Source organism: Marmota monax, unplaced genomic scaffold (genome assembly GCF_021218885.2).
Source record: "Marmota monax isolate L192 unplaced genomic scaffold, Marmota_monax_Labrador192_F-V1.1 WCK01_AAM20220418_F8-fsc00010, whole genome shotgun sequence".
Classification (NCBI taxonomy): Eukaryota; Metazoa; Chordata; class Mammalia; order Rodentia; family Sciuridae; genus Marmota; species Marmota monax.
This window is the reverse complement of record NW_026692321.1, coordinates 16,541,981-16,561,841: the sequence shown is the minus strand read 5'-3', so window position 1 is coordinate 16,561,841 and position 19,861 is coordinate 16,541,981. Positions and strand designations below refer to the sequence as shown.

General features: G+C 33.3%; 1 protein-coding gene across 5 annotated transcripts in view; it reads left to right on the top strand.

Moving 5' to 3' along the window:
• The window catches only part of Atad2b (ATPase family AAA domain containing 2B), a 141,206-nt gene that overhangs the window by 87,220 nt on the left and 34,125 nt on the right, over positions 1 to 19,861 (top strand). For all 5 annotated transcript variants that reach the window (XM_046441338.2, XM_046441339.2, XM_046441337.2 and 2 more), the window contains 2 exons: positions 9,979 to 10,164; positions 18,769 to 18,904. In XM_046441338.2, the coding sequence (XP_046297294.1) occupies positions 9,979 to 10,164; positions 18,769 to 18,904 (322 nt within the window). The remainder of the gene's footprint in view (positions 1 to 9,978; positions 10,165 to 18,768; positions 18,905 to 19,861) is intronic.

Here is a 19,861-nt window from a genome sequence, read left to right as displayed (position 1 = left end):
AGGTGTGTGTCGTTGTGCCTGGCCTTTTTAATTTTTTTATCTTGAGATGGGGTCTCACTAAATTGCTGAGGTTATCCTTAAACTTGTGATCCCACAGTCTAAGGAGCTGCGGGATTACAGGCCTGTACCACCATGCCTGTATATTCATTAACATTCGAATATTAATGTAGAGGATCCTTTTGATGTGTAATATTTTTAAAAAATTAGCTCATTGTTTTTCTGTTGTCGCTTTCTTCCTTATTGAAATTTTAATATCTTGTTTCTATATCTAAGCCTTATCGTAGAAAGGAAAATTATACTCAATTGGAGACATAAGGATTTAACATTAATATAAACTTGAGGTAGCAATTCAAAGATTATGGATATTGGTATCATTAGCTTATTCAATATTTAATTTTCAACTCTTATGAAACTCTTACGGTTTATGAAGCAAGGTTCTAGTGTGGCTGTATTTCTTGAGGTTTTTATGTACAACCCTGAATATATTATAAGTATATCATGCTGGTTCTAGGGGTGAAGGGGAATATTAAGTCTTTTGAGCCAAGGGACCATGTCTTAACTATTTCTATATCTCTGACATAGTGTCCAGCTCATAGTGAGTTCTTCTACTACTATTTTTGATGTGGGTCTCTCTTGTTGCCCAGGCTGATTAAACTGCTGGGCTGAAATGATCCTGGTGACTTAGCATTCCCAGTAGCTGGGAGTCTAGGCATGTACCATAGCCCCTGGCAGTGAGTGTTTATTAAATGTTTGAAAATGATGCTTCTAATAAATAAATGTGAGAGAAAAATGTCTCACATATACTTTGATACTTAGGCTACTTTACAGTGTAGATAACTGGAGAAGTAACACTTAAGAACATTTTACCCAGTTTTGTTATTATAAGTTGTATTTTATGAATACTCAACAGATACAGTATTTATTTGACTCAAACCATTCCCTATCTTATAGCAAGAAATATGCATCCGTTGCAGTTCATAGTAGTGTTGATTTAATTTCTCTTTTATTCACAGTTCTCTGGGTATGAACATCCTAGTAGCAGTTCATTACTTATAAAGCTCTGTTTAAAGATTTCTTTTCAAAACCCATGGCCTGAATAAAAAGCTGTATACCAGTATTTGCTCCCAGTTTGACACATTTAACTCATCCTGGCTGTGAGTGTTTTCCAATAATGTTGATTTATATGTTTGTTCATATTTTTCAGTTTTGGTGAGACAAAATTATTGCAGATTTATGCAAGTAAGAATTATTCAATATCATTTAAAATAAGTCTTAAGAATTTACTAGGAAAATATAAATGATCAAAATTTACCCCAGAGAATAGAAAATCTAAATAGGCAATAACTGTTGAAGAAGAAATTGAGCAAGTATCATAAAAGCACTAAACTTACACAGTTTCACAGGTGGATTATTTTAATTTAAAGGATAAGATTATTTCAATGCTAAACTATTCCAAAGCAAATGGAAGGATGAAAGACATGAGATGGACAAAAAATCATTGATACCAAACCTTCCCCAAAAAGCTAAGGACCGGTTTTACTTAAGCAATAATTATAAGGAAAATATTAAAAATGGAATATAGTAGCAAAAGAGTTATATGCCATAAGGCATGAAAGATTGATCCAGACATTGAGAAATATCAATACTGGAAAAAGTGCATTAAAGTTATAAGTATTTGCCAATGATATGACTGTATATTTGGAAAGCTTACATTATCAACTAAAAAATGGTACAAGACAATATGGGAGATCTGTAAGGCAGACACATCCATAGTTAATGTTCTAAAATTGGTAGGGTTTTTTTAAAAAATGCAAACCATAGTAAGTTAGAAATAAAATGAAAGTATAGGGCCCATTTAAAATGACAAATAAATTCACCAAGGAGTTAACCCAAACAACTATTATTCAGGGCCTAAAAGAAGAAAAGTAAAATTCAGTTGAAATGGACAGTTGAATAAATGAAAGACACTTTGTTTTCAGGTACTTTATTCTTCAGAGTGTGGATCTAACTCAGATTACACAGGGTAAAATATCAGCTACTTTTCTTAATAGTTGTTACCTGGGACAAGTTGCTTCAACTCTTTGAGCCTTAATTTCCTTATCTATCAAATGAAGATATGACACTCTGTACAAAGGTGTTGAAAATATTAAAGTAAGCACATTGAGTAGGCTTGGCACATAGCGCTCAACACTTGTTTGCTGTAATCGTGTATCACTACATACTGCTGCTATTGTTGCTACTGGTAATACCAAAATGGGAAAGCTATGAATTCTTTTCTCAATTAATGCATAAATTAAATGTAATCACATTTATAATCCCCCAAATGTAGGAGGAAACCTAGGAAGAACTCTGTGTTTCTTCTAGATGATGTATTTTTTCTAGATTCAACATGAATTCTGGAGAAAAATGTAATGAAAAAGCCTAACAAGATTTTTTATAGGTATACTAATATACAGTAATAAGTGATTTGTATCTGTACAGGGATAGAAAAACTAAGTATAGAACAAAAGAGAAAATTCATACTGAGATGTCTGTAGAAATAATACATGATAATAATGACCTTGATAATGAATGCATTTCATATCAGTAGATGGAAGGAATGATTTACTTGTAAATGGTCTTGGAAAACTGGGTAGCTCTAATGGGGCAATGGAAAAACAAAACAAAACTGGATTCTCTACCTTTTTCTCTACCCCCAAATAAATTCCAGATTATCAGTGGGACTGTAAAAGTGCTAGGAGAATCACATATGCTCATTATCTTGTGTAACAGAAAGTAATTTCTAAGCAGTGTTCAAAAGCTAGAAAACATTAAAGAAGATCTGAAAAATTTTTACTTCGTATGATTTTTAATTTTGTATGGCAAAAAAGCATTCTTTAAATAAAATTAATAGACATAGGTAAAAGGTCTATTGGGGAAAAGGTATACTTGTTATATACATATTAAGAACAAGTTTTCTAAAAAAAAAAAATAGTGTTAAAATCAGTAAAAAGAAAGAATACAGTCTAACATAAGTTTGCAGAATAGACCAGTAGAGTAAAGGAAAGTGATCTGGGGGAGGGAGGAGGGAAGAGAAAAGGGAAGCACTGGGGATTAAAATGGAGCAAATTGTGTTATTTGCATTTATTAATATGTCAAAATGAGCCACACGATTATATATAGCTATAATGCACTAATAAAGACAGTTTTTATATTGGCATCGTAGAGCTGGGCATGGTAGTACATGGTGAACTTGTGATGCTCCTGCTGCAACCTCCCAGTGATTTGGGAGGTTGCAGCAGGAGCATCACAAGTTCAAGGCTAGCTTCAGCTACTTAGTGAGATCATCAGCAACAAAAAAGGATTGGGATTGTAGCTAAATGGTAAAGCATCCTTCGGTTCAATCTTTAGTACCAAAAACAAAACAAAAAATTAGTGAAATAGTAGCATGTCATGTACAAAGGAAAAAGCAACCCCCCTCCCCCAAAAAAAGACTTTTAGCTTCAATTGTAAGTGCAAATAAAATATTAGGTTTGTTTTTTAAAAAACCCAGGAAATTTGATAATGCCAGAGTTAGAGATATGGGATACTTACACTTGTTTAATGGAAATGTTCATTTATTTAATGAGTTTTTAGTATAGTTTGGCATTATTTTTAAAAATTTAAAGTACACACACCTTTTGACCCAGGAATTCCATGTTTAAGATTTTTTTCCCAAAGATATATTAGCTACAAGTTTTCAGTGGCAAATGTACAAGGATATTCTTCATAGCATTGTGTGTAATTCCTCAACAAAATTAAATGTAAAACAAACTCAAACTGAATGTCCTTTACTGGAGGACTGCTGAAATAAATTACAGTATTTCTTGACATACAAAGAAATACTGTGAAGCCGCTAACAAGAAGGGGGTTGATTTATATGAGCTAATATGGGAATATGAAGGAGATATTGGTGATAAAAAGCAAAGTATCACCCCGAATTATTCATAATGGTTGTTTTGGCTTAGGGGAAGGAATTTGAATGACTGGAGATTCTGTAAACTTTGTGTGGGCACTAGTTGGACATGTATTACTGAAACAGATGTCAGTGTTTATAACATTGCTCTGCCTGTGGTGTGTGTATGGGGAGGTACAAATTCTGGAAATTTCTTGATGACATAAAAGTGTTTGCTTCTTTCCTTTATCTTTATCTTAAAGGGAAGAAGACTTATGTCACCTATAAAGAGCTATATTTACCTGTGATAAAGTGAAGGGGGAAAGAACCCTTCTTGAGATTCTTTATACTAGTCGATCTTGTTTAATTGTATGTCTATCTTTTAAAACCTACACATACGTGATAGAGCTTCCTTTCTACCATGTGTCTCCGTCAGCTTTTGATTAAGATTATGACTTGGGGAGAGAGGTATTATAGGAATTAGTGACTATTAGAGGGTTATTCTCATTATTCCTTAGAAGTTAGTGTGTAGTAGAATCTTTTGGAAGTGCTTTTAGAAATTTCTGATTCCCTGGCTCCACACTCAGAAGTTCTGATTCAGTGGATTTCAGTTGGGCCCTAGGCATGTGTACTTTGTTTTTGTACCAGGGATTGAACCCAGGAGCATTTTACTGCCACCAAGCCACACCCCCCAGTCCTTTTTATTTTGAATCAGGGTCTTGCTGACGCTGGCCTCAAACTTTCAATCCTCCTGCCTCAGTTTCCCTTGTTGCTGAGATTACAGGACACCATGCCTGACTCAGGCATTGTACTTGAAACATGCATACCAGGTGTTACTATTTTAGATCTTAAGTAAATTATGTTTTGGGATTAGTACTTTAGCTAGTCACTGGACACTAGTTGGATATGTATTACTGAAACAGATGTCAAGGTTTATAACATTGCTCTGCATGTGGTGTGTGTATGGGGTGGTACAGATGTTACTGATTATGGCATAATATCCCAAGACTAACAGAAAGTCTTGTTTTATGGTCGTTTCCCCGCTGCAAGGTCATAGTAATTTTGAACCCTATAACAAGGCAGGAGATGTTTGTACCTTATTGATTTTAGCACTTGAAAAAAAAAAAAAAGCAACAACTTTGTTTTCTTTTTTTCTGACATCCTCAGATTTAACTGTTGTCTCCTATGTTATTTCTACTTTTGAATTAGGAAAAAAGAGACTGATGAGTGTGTTGTATCTTATCTTTTTCATTAATAGGTTTGATTGAATTAATCAGTCTCTGTTCTATCAAAACTTTGGAGTGTAGGTACTACATGGTATTATGAATAATTTCAAATGGTGAATAAGGTCTTTTTAAAAATTTTTTTTTTGTAGTTGTAGATGGATGACATGTCTTTATTTTAGTTGTTTATTTTTTTATGTGGTGCTAAGAATCTAACCCAGTGCCCCACAGTGCTAGGTAAGTGCTCTGCCACTGAACTACAACCCCAGCCCAAATAAGATTTTTTTTTTAGTGAAAGTTTTAGTGTTTTTTGGTTTTGTTCCTCAGGAAGAGATTATATCTGGAAATTCTTAGGAGGGAATCTTTTTTCTTGAGTAGCATTAAGGAATTAATCCATTTACCTATGTGTATAATTTTGTGTTTGTTCACAATTGGCTGGGTTTTATCATAATAGTACCTCCCTACTTTCTGTTGTCACAATTACTGAAATGCTTAAAGTCTTTAGGAAATGAAAATATCAAAAAAGAAAAGAATTTAGGCAATTTAGTTTTCATAAAATGTATTACTGTCAAAGTATTTGTGTGTTTTATAACAGGCCGATTTTGTTTGCATATGAAGAGATTTTTCTTTCTTTTTGCTTTTTTGGTACTGGGTGTTGAACTCAGGGACACTCAACTACTGAGCCATATCCCTAGCCCTTTTTTGTATTTTTCTTAGAGATTGAGTCTCTGAGTTGTTTAGGGCCTTACTAAGTTGCTGAGGCTGGCTTTGAACTCACTATCCTCCTGTCCTCAGCCTCCCGAGCCATTGGGATTACAGATGTATTCCACCACACCCGGCTGTTCTTTTTTTCCTGAATCCTGAATCTTCAGAGTATAGATGATGTCTTCTTTTCACAGAAGATGCTTACTAAATCTTAGGTGAATGGAACATAAATGGAGTAAAATAGAATAAGTGGAATAAAGATGATGTGGAGATATTATTTATTTTAATATTTTGTGATAAAAGGTAAAAAGAATCAAACTTATTTTGTTAATAAATATTTTAAATTTTTTAAATAAAATTTGAGAATGTTTTAGCTCCCAATTTTTACTTTTACCTGTGTTTTATAAATTTAATATGTTCATAATACTGTTTAACTGATTGAGACAAATTCTGGAAATTTCTTGATGACATAAAAGTGCTTTACTCTTTCCTTTGTAGCCTCTTTTTGGCAAGTGAAACTACTGGTTTTGAACTTTTTGCTTCATTCACATTTAGGTTTAATTTTTTTTTCTATATTTCAGTTTTTAAATAAAAAGTTTTATGGGGTTATAAATTCTGAACTAAGAAAATAACACTGGGCTTGGGCTATATCTTGCTGGTAGAATGCTTGAGGCTCCTGGGTTCAATACCCAGCACTGTCTGCTACCTTCAAAAAAAATTGGTGGGTGAAAATTTACTGGTTTGGTTTTGTTTCTTTTTAGTGCTAGGGAATTGAACCCAGGGCCTTGCCCGTGCTAGGCAAGCAATCTACCACTGAACTATTCCCAGCCCCTGCACATGTTCATCTGATGGTGAAAACATTGGCTTCAAAGTTTAGCTTTAGGATGATTAGAACTTTTGTAAATACAACTGCAGTTTATATCATTGGTTCTTCCTTGAATGGTTACTTCTAACTTCAGTGGCCTGATTTTTGCGTAAGATATTAATCTTTCAATATTCAGTAGGTGTAGTTTGTAATATTTTTAAAAAATGAAGAAACTTGAACTAATTAGTTATGTAAGGGACTGTGATGTCCGGGGCAAGAAGGAGGCCAGAAGAAAATGGAATATATCTTTTAAATAAAGAATCAAAATGAACAGTTCACGGACTTCAGTGTTCGTTCATTTTACTTGTGCAAGAGTGCTCTGGTCATGTCAGAGGTATTTTGAAACGGTTGGTTCAGTAATTTGGCCTACTGTCTTTTTTTCTCTATAACAGTTTTTCTGTTTTCTACTACACCTTGCACATCCACCAATCCAAGACACCCTATAGGTGAGTATTTTTCTAGTTCTCAAATGGCATCACTTGTTCCCAGCCAGTTGCCACTTCATTAAAACTAGACTTTATTTTTCTACTCTGAATTATCTGGTTATTTGATTTCACAGAGGGTGTTCTACTCTACTACTTTAAACATTATCAGCAAACTACTGAAGAACCGTTTTTATATTACACCCCCCCATTTGACAATAAAATTAAACTTTTTTTTCCTGATATTTATCCTCTAGTAGTTTTTGAAGTGCTATTCTTGGACTCTGTTCTTTTTTAAATTAAAAAAAATTTTTTTTTTTTTTTTGTAGCTGTAGATGGACAGAATGCCTTTATTTTATTTGTTTATTTTTATGTGGTGCTGAGGATTGAAGCCAGTGCCTTAGGCATGCTAGGCAAGAGCTCTGCCACTGAGCTACAGCCCCATTCCTCTTAGACTCTGTCTTTTTGAATTTTTTATTATAAGAACTGGAAAATTAGAACAAGCTAGTTACATATTTAAAGACAACATGAAGGTTTATTTTAATATTCTGAGATTACAAGTAAGAAATTAAAATGAAACTTATTTTAGTGATGCTTTTTAATTTTTCTCAAAAGTAAGGATGGTTTCTACCTAAAGAATTAGGAGAAAAATTACAAAAATGTTCTCTGGATATAATTATCTCATGTAGTTAGATAGGTTAATTCTCAGTTCACTTAATTATACTGATGAATCAGAAATCCTAAATCTTTTTGCTTTTCTTTGTCTTAGATTTGTCTGATTATTTTTCTGTTTTAGGTTTTAAATATAATTTTAAAAGTCTACCAAGAAAATGATATTTTCCTCAAGGTTTTGGAAATAAGGAGAATATTATGTTCAGTTTGTTAATTTTGAGAGGCTTAATGAAAAGAAGAAAGAAGTAAAAACAAAACCCCATCTCTTTTCAAGCTGGTGATGCTTTTATCTAGTTCAGCCTTGTAATGTAGTTGAAACACTTACAGTACTGCAGTATTTAACTTCTGGCTCTGTGAAGTTCTTATTATCCCTTAACCTTCTTTTGCTCTCCTCCTCCTCTCTCACACTTGGTAATAGCTGGATATTCTCTACATGTATTCCTGGAAAACCTAACCTAGAAGTACTGGCATGAAGTCAAAATTCATTTTTTTAAAGGCATGTTTTCTCATTTCTCTTGCACCCTGGGCATGTGGTGACTTGCATAGCTGAATTAGGTGGTTAGGTTTATAAGTTTTTTCAATAAGGTATATAGCTCCTTATTCTTTTTCATAAGATCATCTTTCTTTCCTTGGGTTCTCCCCAATTTTTCCTGCAAAGAGTGGGGAACTAGAAAGCGACAAAATGTGTTGGTCACTATCTTCTTCATACCATGCCTGATTTGGGTGGCATGTAATAATTTTTTGTTTTAAAAAACAAATGTCTCAGTTGCCTTTGTGCTCCTGTATGGTTCTTTCCTTTTGACAATATTGATGTTTGGTTTTTTCTTACTTTTTTTTTTTTTTTTTTGAGTAAAAATCCTTGGATTTTCATGATTCAGGATAGGAGAGTGTATGTACAGAAAAGGTCAAAACTTGAGACTCCTGAAGGAGTTGTACTGTGTAGCTGTTCTGGATTGGTGGATATGCAAAAATATTAAATAAGGGAACAAATATTCCTTTTGATATGAGAGATCATAACATCCACATTTCTTCAAATTTGGGGAGAAATTTTTATTTGAGCTTCTTTCATCTGGTTTACTATTGAATTGGCCCTGCATTTTGTTTTCTACAGCAGATCCAAAGCTATGTAAAATATTATTTAATAAATCCATGTAAGTGGTAAGCTTACTCATTAAAGAATAATAATTCTTTTGATTTTTAGGAAATTTTCTGATAATCCTAATAATTTTTTAATGTTAAATTCTTATTTCTGTATCTGCTACATTACATTGGTGAATCAAAGTGTATTACAGTGAGGGAGAATCAGTGGGGAATTTTAGGAATAGAATTCTCACATTAAATTGGAAAAGTATAGTCAGATTTTTGTATTCATACCTAAATTTGTTAAAAATAATGAAGAGATATAATATTAACATTCAAGAATTTTTTGATGGACTATTGAGCTGTTGACTTACATGTGGAGGATTGTAGTTCTGCTTGGCAGTTTACTAATCCCCAAACCTGAACCTTACTGGTGTATGTTTGCCGAGTGTGACTGAAACTGTGATTCAGAATCTTTTTAATCACTGAGGAAAACTTCATTTTGTATTTTCGGACAATGAAGATATCTCAAGAGTTTTTTTACTAATTTACTTATTGGTCTTTAGAGAACTAAGAATATTTTGTGACTATATGAAAGATTGAAGTTAAGGTTATGGGAAGAGGTGAATAAGTGTATCAGCAGGTAGTTCATTTTAAGTTCTAGGGTGGTGCATCTTGGCTAAAAATGTTTATTTAATTCATATATTGAGTGATTTTAGACATTGTGCACAAACATTTCAATTTTGTTGTCCTTTTCTTCTTAATGTAAAGCTGACTGATAATGCTCTAATGTGGGTGACTGATTTTATGTTTATCTCTTTATTTCCAGCATATTTTATAGTGATGTAGTAATTTGATACTTTTATACTATTAATATATAGCAAATAGGAATAGTTAAGTGGCAAAAAAAATACCCTTTTTTGTTGGGGCAAGAGTATAGAAGCTTATGCTTGTGCATCATAGCTTGAAAAAGTTAAAATTAGGGACTGAAACTTAGTGAAGTAACAAGCCTGAGACATTTTATATACCTAGGCGTTGCTGGGTAGACTGTAGAATAATGAATTTGAGTTTTTAAATGCCAATTCTTTCCTTAATTAGATATTTCGAGAAGCTCGAAGAACAGTACCAAGTATTGTTTACATGCCTCACATTGGCGATTGGTGGGAAGCTGTCAGTGAAACTGTGAGAGCAACTTTTCTGACATTGCTACAAGATATACCATCATTTTCACCCATATTTTTATTGTCTACCTCTGAAACCATGTACAGTGAATTGCCTGAAGAGGTAAGAACTAATTAAATATTTTTTCTAATTATATTGTTTATATACAAAATGTCAAGTTTCATATCCTGGTTATACTACTTATTAGCCATATGATGCAGGCAAGTTATTTAATGTTTCAAATTTCAGTTTCTTTCCTTTTTAATTTATTTTTAAAAATATGGACACAATATCTTAAAAAATAAATATTTTCTTTATTTTTATGTGGTGCCGAGGATCAAATCCAGTGCCTCACGTGTGCGAGGCAAACACTCTGCTGCTGAGCTATAACCCCAGCCCTCAGTTTCTTTTTTAGTATAGTAGTATTGTCTTCCTAAGTCTTGAAGATTGTGATGATTCAGGCTTAGAACAGAATCTGACATATAGAGAGCCTTCTAAGAAAATCTTAGCTCTTTCATCATCTGTTGCCTTATAATTATTTTAAATTACCTGTGAGGAAATTTGGTGGGATTTGACTTTTTAGTTCTTTTATTAGTAGCATCACATCAAGTTGTATATTATCTAATATGTATGTTTTTAAAACATGAAATTTAGCTTTTGAGTTCAAATCAAAGAGAAAATCACAATTGATTCAGAAAAGAAATTGGTGTGTCAACTCATGTGAATGAGATTATTTTTAAAAAATCGTCTTAATATTCTATGCTTATTGGGTCATCGAATAGTCTCCTTGAGAAGTGCTTAGAAATATTTTGCCCAGTTGACACAGTAGGAATGAGGATATAAAGTATTTAGATGTTTTAATGTTATAATATAAATCCTGATTATGTTAAATTTTATGATTAAGGTATTTGTTTACTGACTTCTTTTATGTCTCAGCTTTCATTAGCTATTTTGCTAATATGAATTTGAATTATTTACTGCTCTTATAAGGAAGTATATTAAGTTTAGAAAAATTTATTTTTGGTTATTCAAAATCTGATAGTACATGAAAACCATTAATCAGAATGTTTATAATCATACAGGGCAATGAAATTTAGCAGACTACTGTATGTAGTAAGAGTCAGAAAAACCAAGGTACTAACTTATTATAGCCTTTTGATCTTGGATAAATATATGAAGCTAGAATAACCTCAGTTTTCTTATTTATAGAATGTGAATATTAGATAATGTTGTTAGTATAAGCCAACGTATGGAAACTTTTTTTTCAGATCATAAAGCTATAAAATGTTTGGTATTAGTATTATAAAGTATGAATGCAGTTGAAGTTGATTTGAAAGAATGGACTGAATCTGGACATAACCTAGGAACAACTTTTAAAGTTAGATCCTCTCTGTCAATTAGTTTTAAAACTTTATAAACAGAAAGAGAAAACATAAAAAATATTTGGGAAATTAAACATTCCAGTTGAGAACATAATAATTCCCTGGAAATTTCCTTCTATATTGTCTTAAAATTTTATAAATAAGTCTTTTGAGCCATGCGTGGTGGCACATGCCTGTAATCCCAGCAGCTTGGGGGCTGAGTCGGGAGGATTATGAGTTCAAAGCCAGTTTCAGCACCTTATTGAGGCCCTGAGCAATTCAGTGAGACTCTCTCTAAATAAAATACAAAAAAGGGCTGGGAATGTGGCTCAGTGGTTAAGTGCCCCTGAGTTTAATCCCTAATACAAAAAAAAAAAAAAAAAAAGGACAACTTTTGAGTTTATTGTCTTGCTACTGTTGCTTGCTACTGTTGTGCATGTACATATGTATTTGTTACTTTTGGTTTAATATTTCAAAGCTAACATTATTATATCATATACATTTTTAAAGTTACTATGTTTTCGGACTTTTTAAAAAAATTTTCTTTTTTTTAAACCGTAATTTAATTTATTTATTTATATGTGGTGCTGAGGATTGAACCCAGGGCCTCACATGTTCTAGGCAAGTGCTCTACCACAGAGCCACAACCCCAGCCCCCTGTTGTCGTACTTTTCAATGGATTCAAAGAGTGTATTGGGTTGTAGCTCAGTGGTAGAGCATTTGCCTCCCACGTGTGAGGCCCTGGGTTTGTATCCCAGTGCCACATAAAAATAAATAAATAAAATAAAGATATTGTGTCCATCTACAACTAAAATTTAAAAAAAATGTATTCTGACTAAATAAGGTTTTTCGTTATTTGTTTATCAGTACCCTAAATTAGTATCTAAAATATTAGTAATTTACTAGCATCAAGTCCTGAGAGTACAACTTTCTTTTCTCACTTTATGTTCTGTATATTTAGCCCTTATTAATCAAGTACTAATGTTACTCATATTTTGTGAAGTGAGTATCATGGAAATTCTCTGAGACTTCTGATCATATAACATGCTTTTTAATTGTCATTTTGTAAATCTTCTGGAATTAATGCTACTCTTCTAATCAGAAAACAAACCCATTATTCAAAGATGAAAGGAAAAGGTTTAAGGTTTTCTCAGCTTTTAAAAATAGAAGAAAACCCCAAAAGAATTATTTCCGGCTGGGTGTGGTGGTACTTGCTTGTAATCCCAGCAGCTTGGGAGGCTGAGGCAGGAGGAACGGGAGTTCAGAGCCAGTCTCAGCAAGAGCAAGGTGCTAAGCAATTCAGTGAAGACCCGTCTCTAAATAAAATACAAAAGAGGGCTGGGGATGTGGCTCAGTGGGCGAGTCACCCTGAGTTCAATCCCCCCATATCCCTCCCCCCTCAAAAAAGAATTATTCCCAGTGGAAGTAGTGCTTTGATAGAGAGCCAAAATGACAGCCTCATCTTTTAGAGCCCTTTTTACATTGTCTTGTAAATGTTTCTTTGTATATATCTTTCTCTCTTATAGTCCAGTTGTTCCCCCAAATAAGTTTATACTTTTATTCATGTTTATTTTTCATATTGTCTTAAATATTTTGTCCATGTATGTTTTATAATAGAAATAATAGAATACTGTATTTACATAAATATTCTGGAGAGAATATTTTCAAATTTTAATTGATATGATGTAAGAAACATTTCTAAACTTTTTTTGGGAAATCATTTCTTTAGATTAACTGGACTCACAGACTAACAGAAACTAATGGGAGTAAAGTAACTTGCCTAGGGTCTCACAGCTAGTATGGGAAAGTGAATATTTTACCTCAGGTTTTCCTAATTCCAAAGGTCATATACCTAAATTGCCTGACATTCTCTAAGACTCCATAGAAGTAGTTACTGGATGTTGTGATGCTGAGGAGTGATATTTATCAAGTTAAAACCATTGTTCATTCAGCAAAAATTTATTAAGTGCCTATTATTTGCAATGCAGTGTACTAGTAAGTCTGAATTTACTTAAGGCAGGTAAATCTCTGTTTTATTTTTAAATTTTTTTCAGTTGTTGATAGGACTTTATTTATCGTTTTAAATTTATTTTTATGTGGTGCTGAGAATCAAATCCAGTGTCTCACACATACTAGGCAAGCACTCTACCACTGAGCCACTACCCCAAACCCCAATTTCTGTTTTCTTTAGTCTTCTGTCCACAGTGTCTAACTTCCTAACACAGTCTCTGGATATACATATAAACACAAACAGACCTATATATGCATACATATTTCTAGTACAGTAAATCTTTGTTGAATGAATAAAATAGGTGAGGAAACAAAAAGACATTTACTGCTCCATGAGAATTAAAGTTGAGTGGGAAGAGAGACATTAAAAAATTAAAATATAATAAATGTATTATGCCCATCTACAACTGAAAAAAATTAAAAATAATTAAAATATAATAGATGTGCTGTTATAGTAATAGGACATATAAGAAGTATGATACATAAGAAAAAATTAAATACTCTTAGAGTGGGGTTATGGTTCAGTGATAAAGCACTTGCCTAGCATGTGTGAGGAGGCACTGAGTTCAATTCTTAGCACCACATATAAATAAATAAATAAAAAATATTTAAAAAACAACAAAACCAAAAAATAGTCAAAAGACTGTACTCTTTAAGAGATAACATTAAAAAAAAAAGAAGAAGAAGAAGAAAGAAAATGTATGCTGGTGATGTGCTTCTGTAGTGAAGTACTTGCCTAGTATCCATGAGGCCCTGGGTTCAAATCCCAGTATGCAACAGGGAAAAAGAAAAAAAGAAGCAAGTCAGAGATTGGAGAAAATATATCAAATAGATCACCTATCTGATAAATGATTTACATCAAGCACGTATTAAAAAAAACTCTTAAAACTTAATAATGAAAAGACTCCATCAGATGCTTTTTGACAAGGGTTTCAAGACCATGCAATGCAGAAAAGATGGTCTTTTCAAGAAGCAGTACTGGGGAAATTGGATAACCACATGCAAAAAATTAAAGTTGGATATACAAAATTAACTCAGAATGGATCAAAATCTAAATTTAATACCCCAAACTTAAAGAGTGTTAAATTTAAACATAGGAGCAAAGCTTTAGGACTCTGGATTTGACAGTGAATTCTTGCATATGACACCAAAAGTACAGACAAGATAAAATAAGTAGGTTGGAACTCATAAAAATTAAATTTTTTTTGGCATCAATGGGCGCTATCAACAGAATGAAAGCAGACCCACAAATGGGAACAGATACTTGGAAATCATAAATCTAATAAGGGATTGAGTTCCAGGGTGTATAAAGCACAGCTTAACAATGACAAGCAAAGCATAACAAAAAAAGTAAAAAAAAAAAAAAAAAGTGATTCAAAAATCGGTAAGAACTTGAATAGACATTTCTACAAAGAAGATATACAAATGGGACAACAAAACATGTAAAAAGATGCTCAGCATCACTGGTCATTAGGGAAATGCAAATCAAAACCACAATGAGACATCACTTCATACTCATCAGGATGGCTATTATTTAAAAACACACAAACAACAGAAAACAAGTGTTGGGAGGAACGTGAAGACATTGGAATCCTTGTGCATTGCTGGTGGGAATGTAAAATTTTGCAGTTGCTGTAGAAGATACCAAGGCAGTTACTTAGAAAATTAAACACAGCTTCCATATGATCCAGCAAGACAACTTCTGGGTATATACCCAAAAAAATTGAAAGCAGGGACTTGAACAGGTATTTATGTACTCATGTTCATGGCAATATTATTCATAGTAGCTAAAAGTGGAAACAACCATAATGTCCATTGACAAATCAATGAATAAATAAAATGTGGCATATACAAACAATGGAACATTAAAAAGAAAGACATTTTGGTACATGCTGCAACATAGGTACTTTGAAGGCATTATGCCAAGTGACATAAGTCATTCACAAAATGATGAATATTGTATGATTCCTCTTTTGTGATGTTCATATGAGAATTTATAAATGGCTAATAAGCCTGTGAAAGGTGCTATGTCATTAGTCATCCAGGAATGAACTACTGCTGCAGCCCACTAGAATAGCTATAATCAAAAAGACAGATAGTGCCAAGTGTTGGCAAGGATATAGAGAAACTGGAGTCCTTGTACACTGCAGGTGGGATTGTATAATGGTACAGCCACTTTCCAAAGTTAAACATAAATTTATGGAGCGACTCAGGAGTTCTATTCCTGGGTATCTACATAAAAGAAATGAAAACATTAACACAAAGGCTCTTGTATGTGAATGCTTCTAGTGGTATTATTTATAATAACCAAAATATGAACCAGCCTATATGTTCATTACTTGATAAATGGCTAAATGTAATGTGATATGTACATAAAGTGAAATACTGTTCAGTAATAAATAGAATGAAATACTGATACACACTAAAACTTGGACAAACCCAAAGATACATGTGAGCAAGAGAATCTAGATACAAAAGATAACATATGATATGAAATTTCTAAAGAGGCAAATCTCTAGAGACGGAAAGTTAGTCAGTAGTGATTGGGTTGATATGTGTGAGTGTAAGTGAGGATTAATTATAATTAGACATGAGGAAGCTTTTGGGGATTAATAAAAATGTTCTAAAACTGGCATGTGATATTTGTACAATTGTACAAATTTACTAAAAATCATTAAAGTGTTTAAAAAAAAAAAAGCTTAATGAGAAACATCGAATGTGTGCCTAGAAAACCCAGGAGTCTCCCAGAAAGCATCAGTTTCTAAGTTGAGCATGAATAAGGGTTTAGGATTAATGTAACAAGAACAAGAAAAGAAGGTGTTCAGTAGAGTAGAGCAAGTGGATCTTTCCAGGAAAGGTACTAGGGAAAGAGATAGATTATTATGTCAGTGTGTGTGAGTGTGTGTACGCGTGTGCCTGCACGCAGGCACACGCATGTGTGTTAGGAATATGACTTAATGGATCCCACTGTTGTGTACAGTTCAGTCCACCAATTAAAAAAAAAACATTTGAAGAAGGAAAAAATAAAAAGATTTCAGGAAAGAATGAATAGCATGTACCAATGAGAAAGAGCATGGTTTATTCAGGGAATTATAAGAACCATTCTTCAGTATGAATTAATGTTGAAAATGATCAGAAGAAAGAGTCTTTAAAACTAAAACTAAATGTTTTGTGACTCTTGAACAGAATCATGTTATTTCTGTTTACTTTTTAATATCCAGTCAATGTGTAAGCCCTTTCTGCTATATACTATGTAATGCTTCTGTACCCCTGCCCCTTGCAAAGTCTCCCCTGTGTGTTTGCTACCCCTCTCATAGCTCTTCCATCATGGTATTATGTGCTTTCTTCTGAGACTCTAAGATCTTTGACAACAAGAAGCAAGCATGTTTTCTTCAATTTTATAATTGCAGTGTCTGGCATGATGTTTGGCACACAGTACATGCTGTAGTAAATTTGCTTCCAGAACTTTCAAAGAAGGGCCAGCAAAGCATAGATCAAAGGGTTGGAGGGAAATGTGCATGAAGGTAGCCTACACAAAACACCAGAAGGATACAAGTGAAATTTAAAAATTTTTTAAATGACTTGGATTTGAGTTGACATAATAATTCCTCCTCCAGATTTTGAATTCTGATGTCTACCTTTCCTTGTTTCTTTTCTCAGAATTTCAGAGCTGGAAAAGGCAGTTAGGCTTTATGCACTTTGTGACCTTGAGCCAAATAATTTAAAATCTTTCTGACCCCAAATTTCATCATCTGTAAATAAAGGAATAATACATACCTCATTGTTATAAAGATTTAATGATGTAACATTTATGAAATTGTTGTGTTCACTTCGTAGAGTTAATCCAGTAAGTGGCTAGAAATGGCAAACCAAATGAATTATCCAAAGTTTACCACAACTGTATTGGCTATATTGAGGTTAGAATCTGATATCTTGAATCCTAATCCAGTATTTCCACATTGTCATGGTTGGTGCTGCTTAGTTCTTTTTTATTTGCTTTTTCCAATTTGACATGGGTTGGGTAACAAAATTAATAAGAATGTATTTACTCATTCAATACATGCTTCTTAAGAATTTTTATAGCTGGGCACAGTGGTTCATGCCTGTAATTTCAGCTATTCAGGAGGCTGAGGCAAGAAGATTGTAAGTTCAAGACCAGCCTTGGCAACTTAGCAAGACCGTGTCTCAGAATTAAAAAAAGGAATGATTATGTACCTCAGTGGTAGAGCACCCTTGGGTTCAATCCTCAGTACTGCCAAAACAACAGCAGCAACAACAACAACAAGTGCTATATTCAGTGGATGGTGGTGGTATAGAAAAAGAAATGAATAAGAAATGGCATTTGCTCACGAGGAGTTTGGTGTCTAGATGGCAAAGATAGACCTTCCAAAAAAATATAAACTGAAGTGTTAAGTTCATGGTGAAAAATGAGGATGATGTAAAGAGGACTTAAATTGCATATCTCAGAAGGGGGAAATCTGGGGTCAAGTCTTTATAAAGCAGGTAAACAGATGTGAGGTAGGTAATCACCAGGTTGAAGGAACTGGGGAATGTGAGAATGACTGGCTTTTTTTGCTTTAGAATTTTCATGGAAGGTGGTGTCAGAACACTCTGTGAAGAGGTCAGCGGTCTAGTTTATTTGCAATAGAAACAGGATTCCAGAGGATACAGTGAATTAGACTTGATATAAAAAAAGAACATAGGCTATGAAGTCAGTGGATAGGAATACAAAGAAATATAAGGATAAGAGAGGTGGCTTAAATGACCTTCTAGTTCCTGTTGTAGATTTGAGATAATTACTTTTTCAGCTCTTACGTAAAAGCTCTTCAGGGCTGGGGTTGTGGCTCATTAATAGAATGCTCGTCTAGCATGCATGCATGAGGCACTGGGTTTGATCCTTAGCACCACATAAATGTAAAATAAAGATATTGTGTCCACCTAAAAAAAAAGCTCTTGAGGTTGTTGCCATCTGAATATTATCATCAACTTTTTGCTACAATCATTTTTGTTATTATCATACAACTCTTCCAGATATAATATCATTTATTAGTGTTTTGGGTAACTGGACAATCTTCTATTCTTGTTCAGTCCATGAATGTTATATGAATATTGAAAACAGTACTGGAAATTGAAGAAATAACCGATGTGATTCTGCAGTCTGTATACGGGGTAAAAATGGGAGTTCATAACCCACTTGAATCAAATGTGTGAAATATGATATGTCAGGAACTATGTAATGTTTTGAACAACCAACAATAAAAATTAAAAAAAAAAAGAAATTGCAATTTGGTATATGTGTGCTCTTAATTCTCTATATATTCAATGTCTTTGTGTGTGTGTGTGTATGTATGTGTAGGTTAAGTGTATCTTTAGAATACAGTATGAAGAGGTCTTGTATATTCAAAGGCCTGTTGAAGAAGACAGAAGGAAATTTTTCCAGGAACTGATTCTCAATCAGGCATCAATGCCACCACCACGAAGGAAACACACTGGTAAGTTCCTAAAGCTGTTAGGAAAATAAGGGAGCATGGAGTTAAGAACTACACTTTCTTGGAGTCGATTTTTTTTTAATCCTTTCTTTATACAAGTGAAGACAGTTTGTTAGATAATATTTATTTTTAGATGGACACATGTTTAAAAAAAAAATGTGACCATTGTCTTTACCTGACTTAAGATTGGGAAGTATAGCCTCATTAAAGCTTTGTTAAAGAGAACTTCTCATCCCTCCCATCCAGATCCTCAGTTAGATTTCCCAGGATGTGAACTGGTACACTGTGAATACCAGGTGTTGTGCTAATGACTTTGTGAACCAGGGTAGGTTAAATTTGCTGGTTAGAACATTAGTCTTTCTTTGTTTATTTATTGATTTTTCAAATACCTATTTAGCAACCATTATGTAGCATTTGAAAGACCTATCATAACTTTGTTTTAAGCATTAGATTTTTCTTGGATTCAAACTCATAGCTTTAAGAAGGGTTTAAGAATATGTCAGATTTCAGTTCCTTATTTTAGGTAAGGACTGCATTCTGAATCACTCAAAAGATTTCTTTTCCCATTTTTAAAGATGCATAAAGGAGAAGATTGGCTTGCTTAATCTTTCAGCCTCTTCTTTAAAATAGCAATTTTCCCCCTTTCCCCTTGTTTTTTTTTAATGTTTCTCGTGTCCTTGTAGGATATTAATTATATTTCCCATCCCTGCCAAATCCTTACTTTTTCATAATTTTCTCCCTTTTTGTTTTTCATTGGTTATATTATTCAATATTTTGATAATTTTGTCCTTTATTGGCTCCTTTCCAAATTTTCTCAGTGTTTTAATAATGAACGCCTATCAGATTGCTGTAGTTGTGGGTCTTTTTCTTCAAGAAACCTTGGGAAATTCATTATGTAAGTTATACTCTCTGATTATTGGTTGTGGCTTCCTGTGAATATAAATATCAGTATTTTAAATA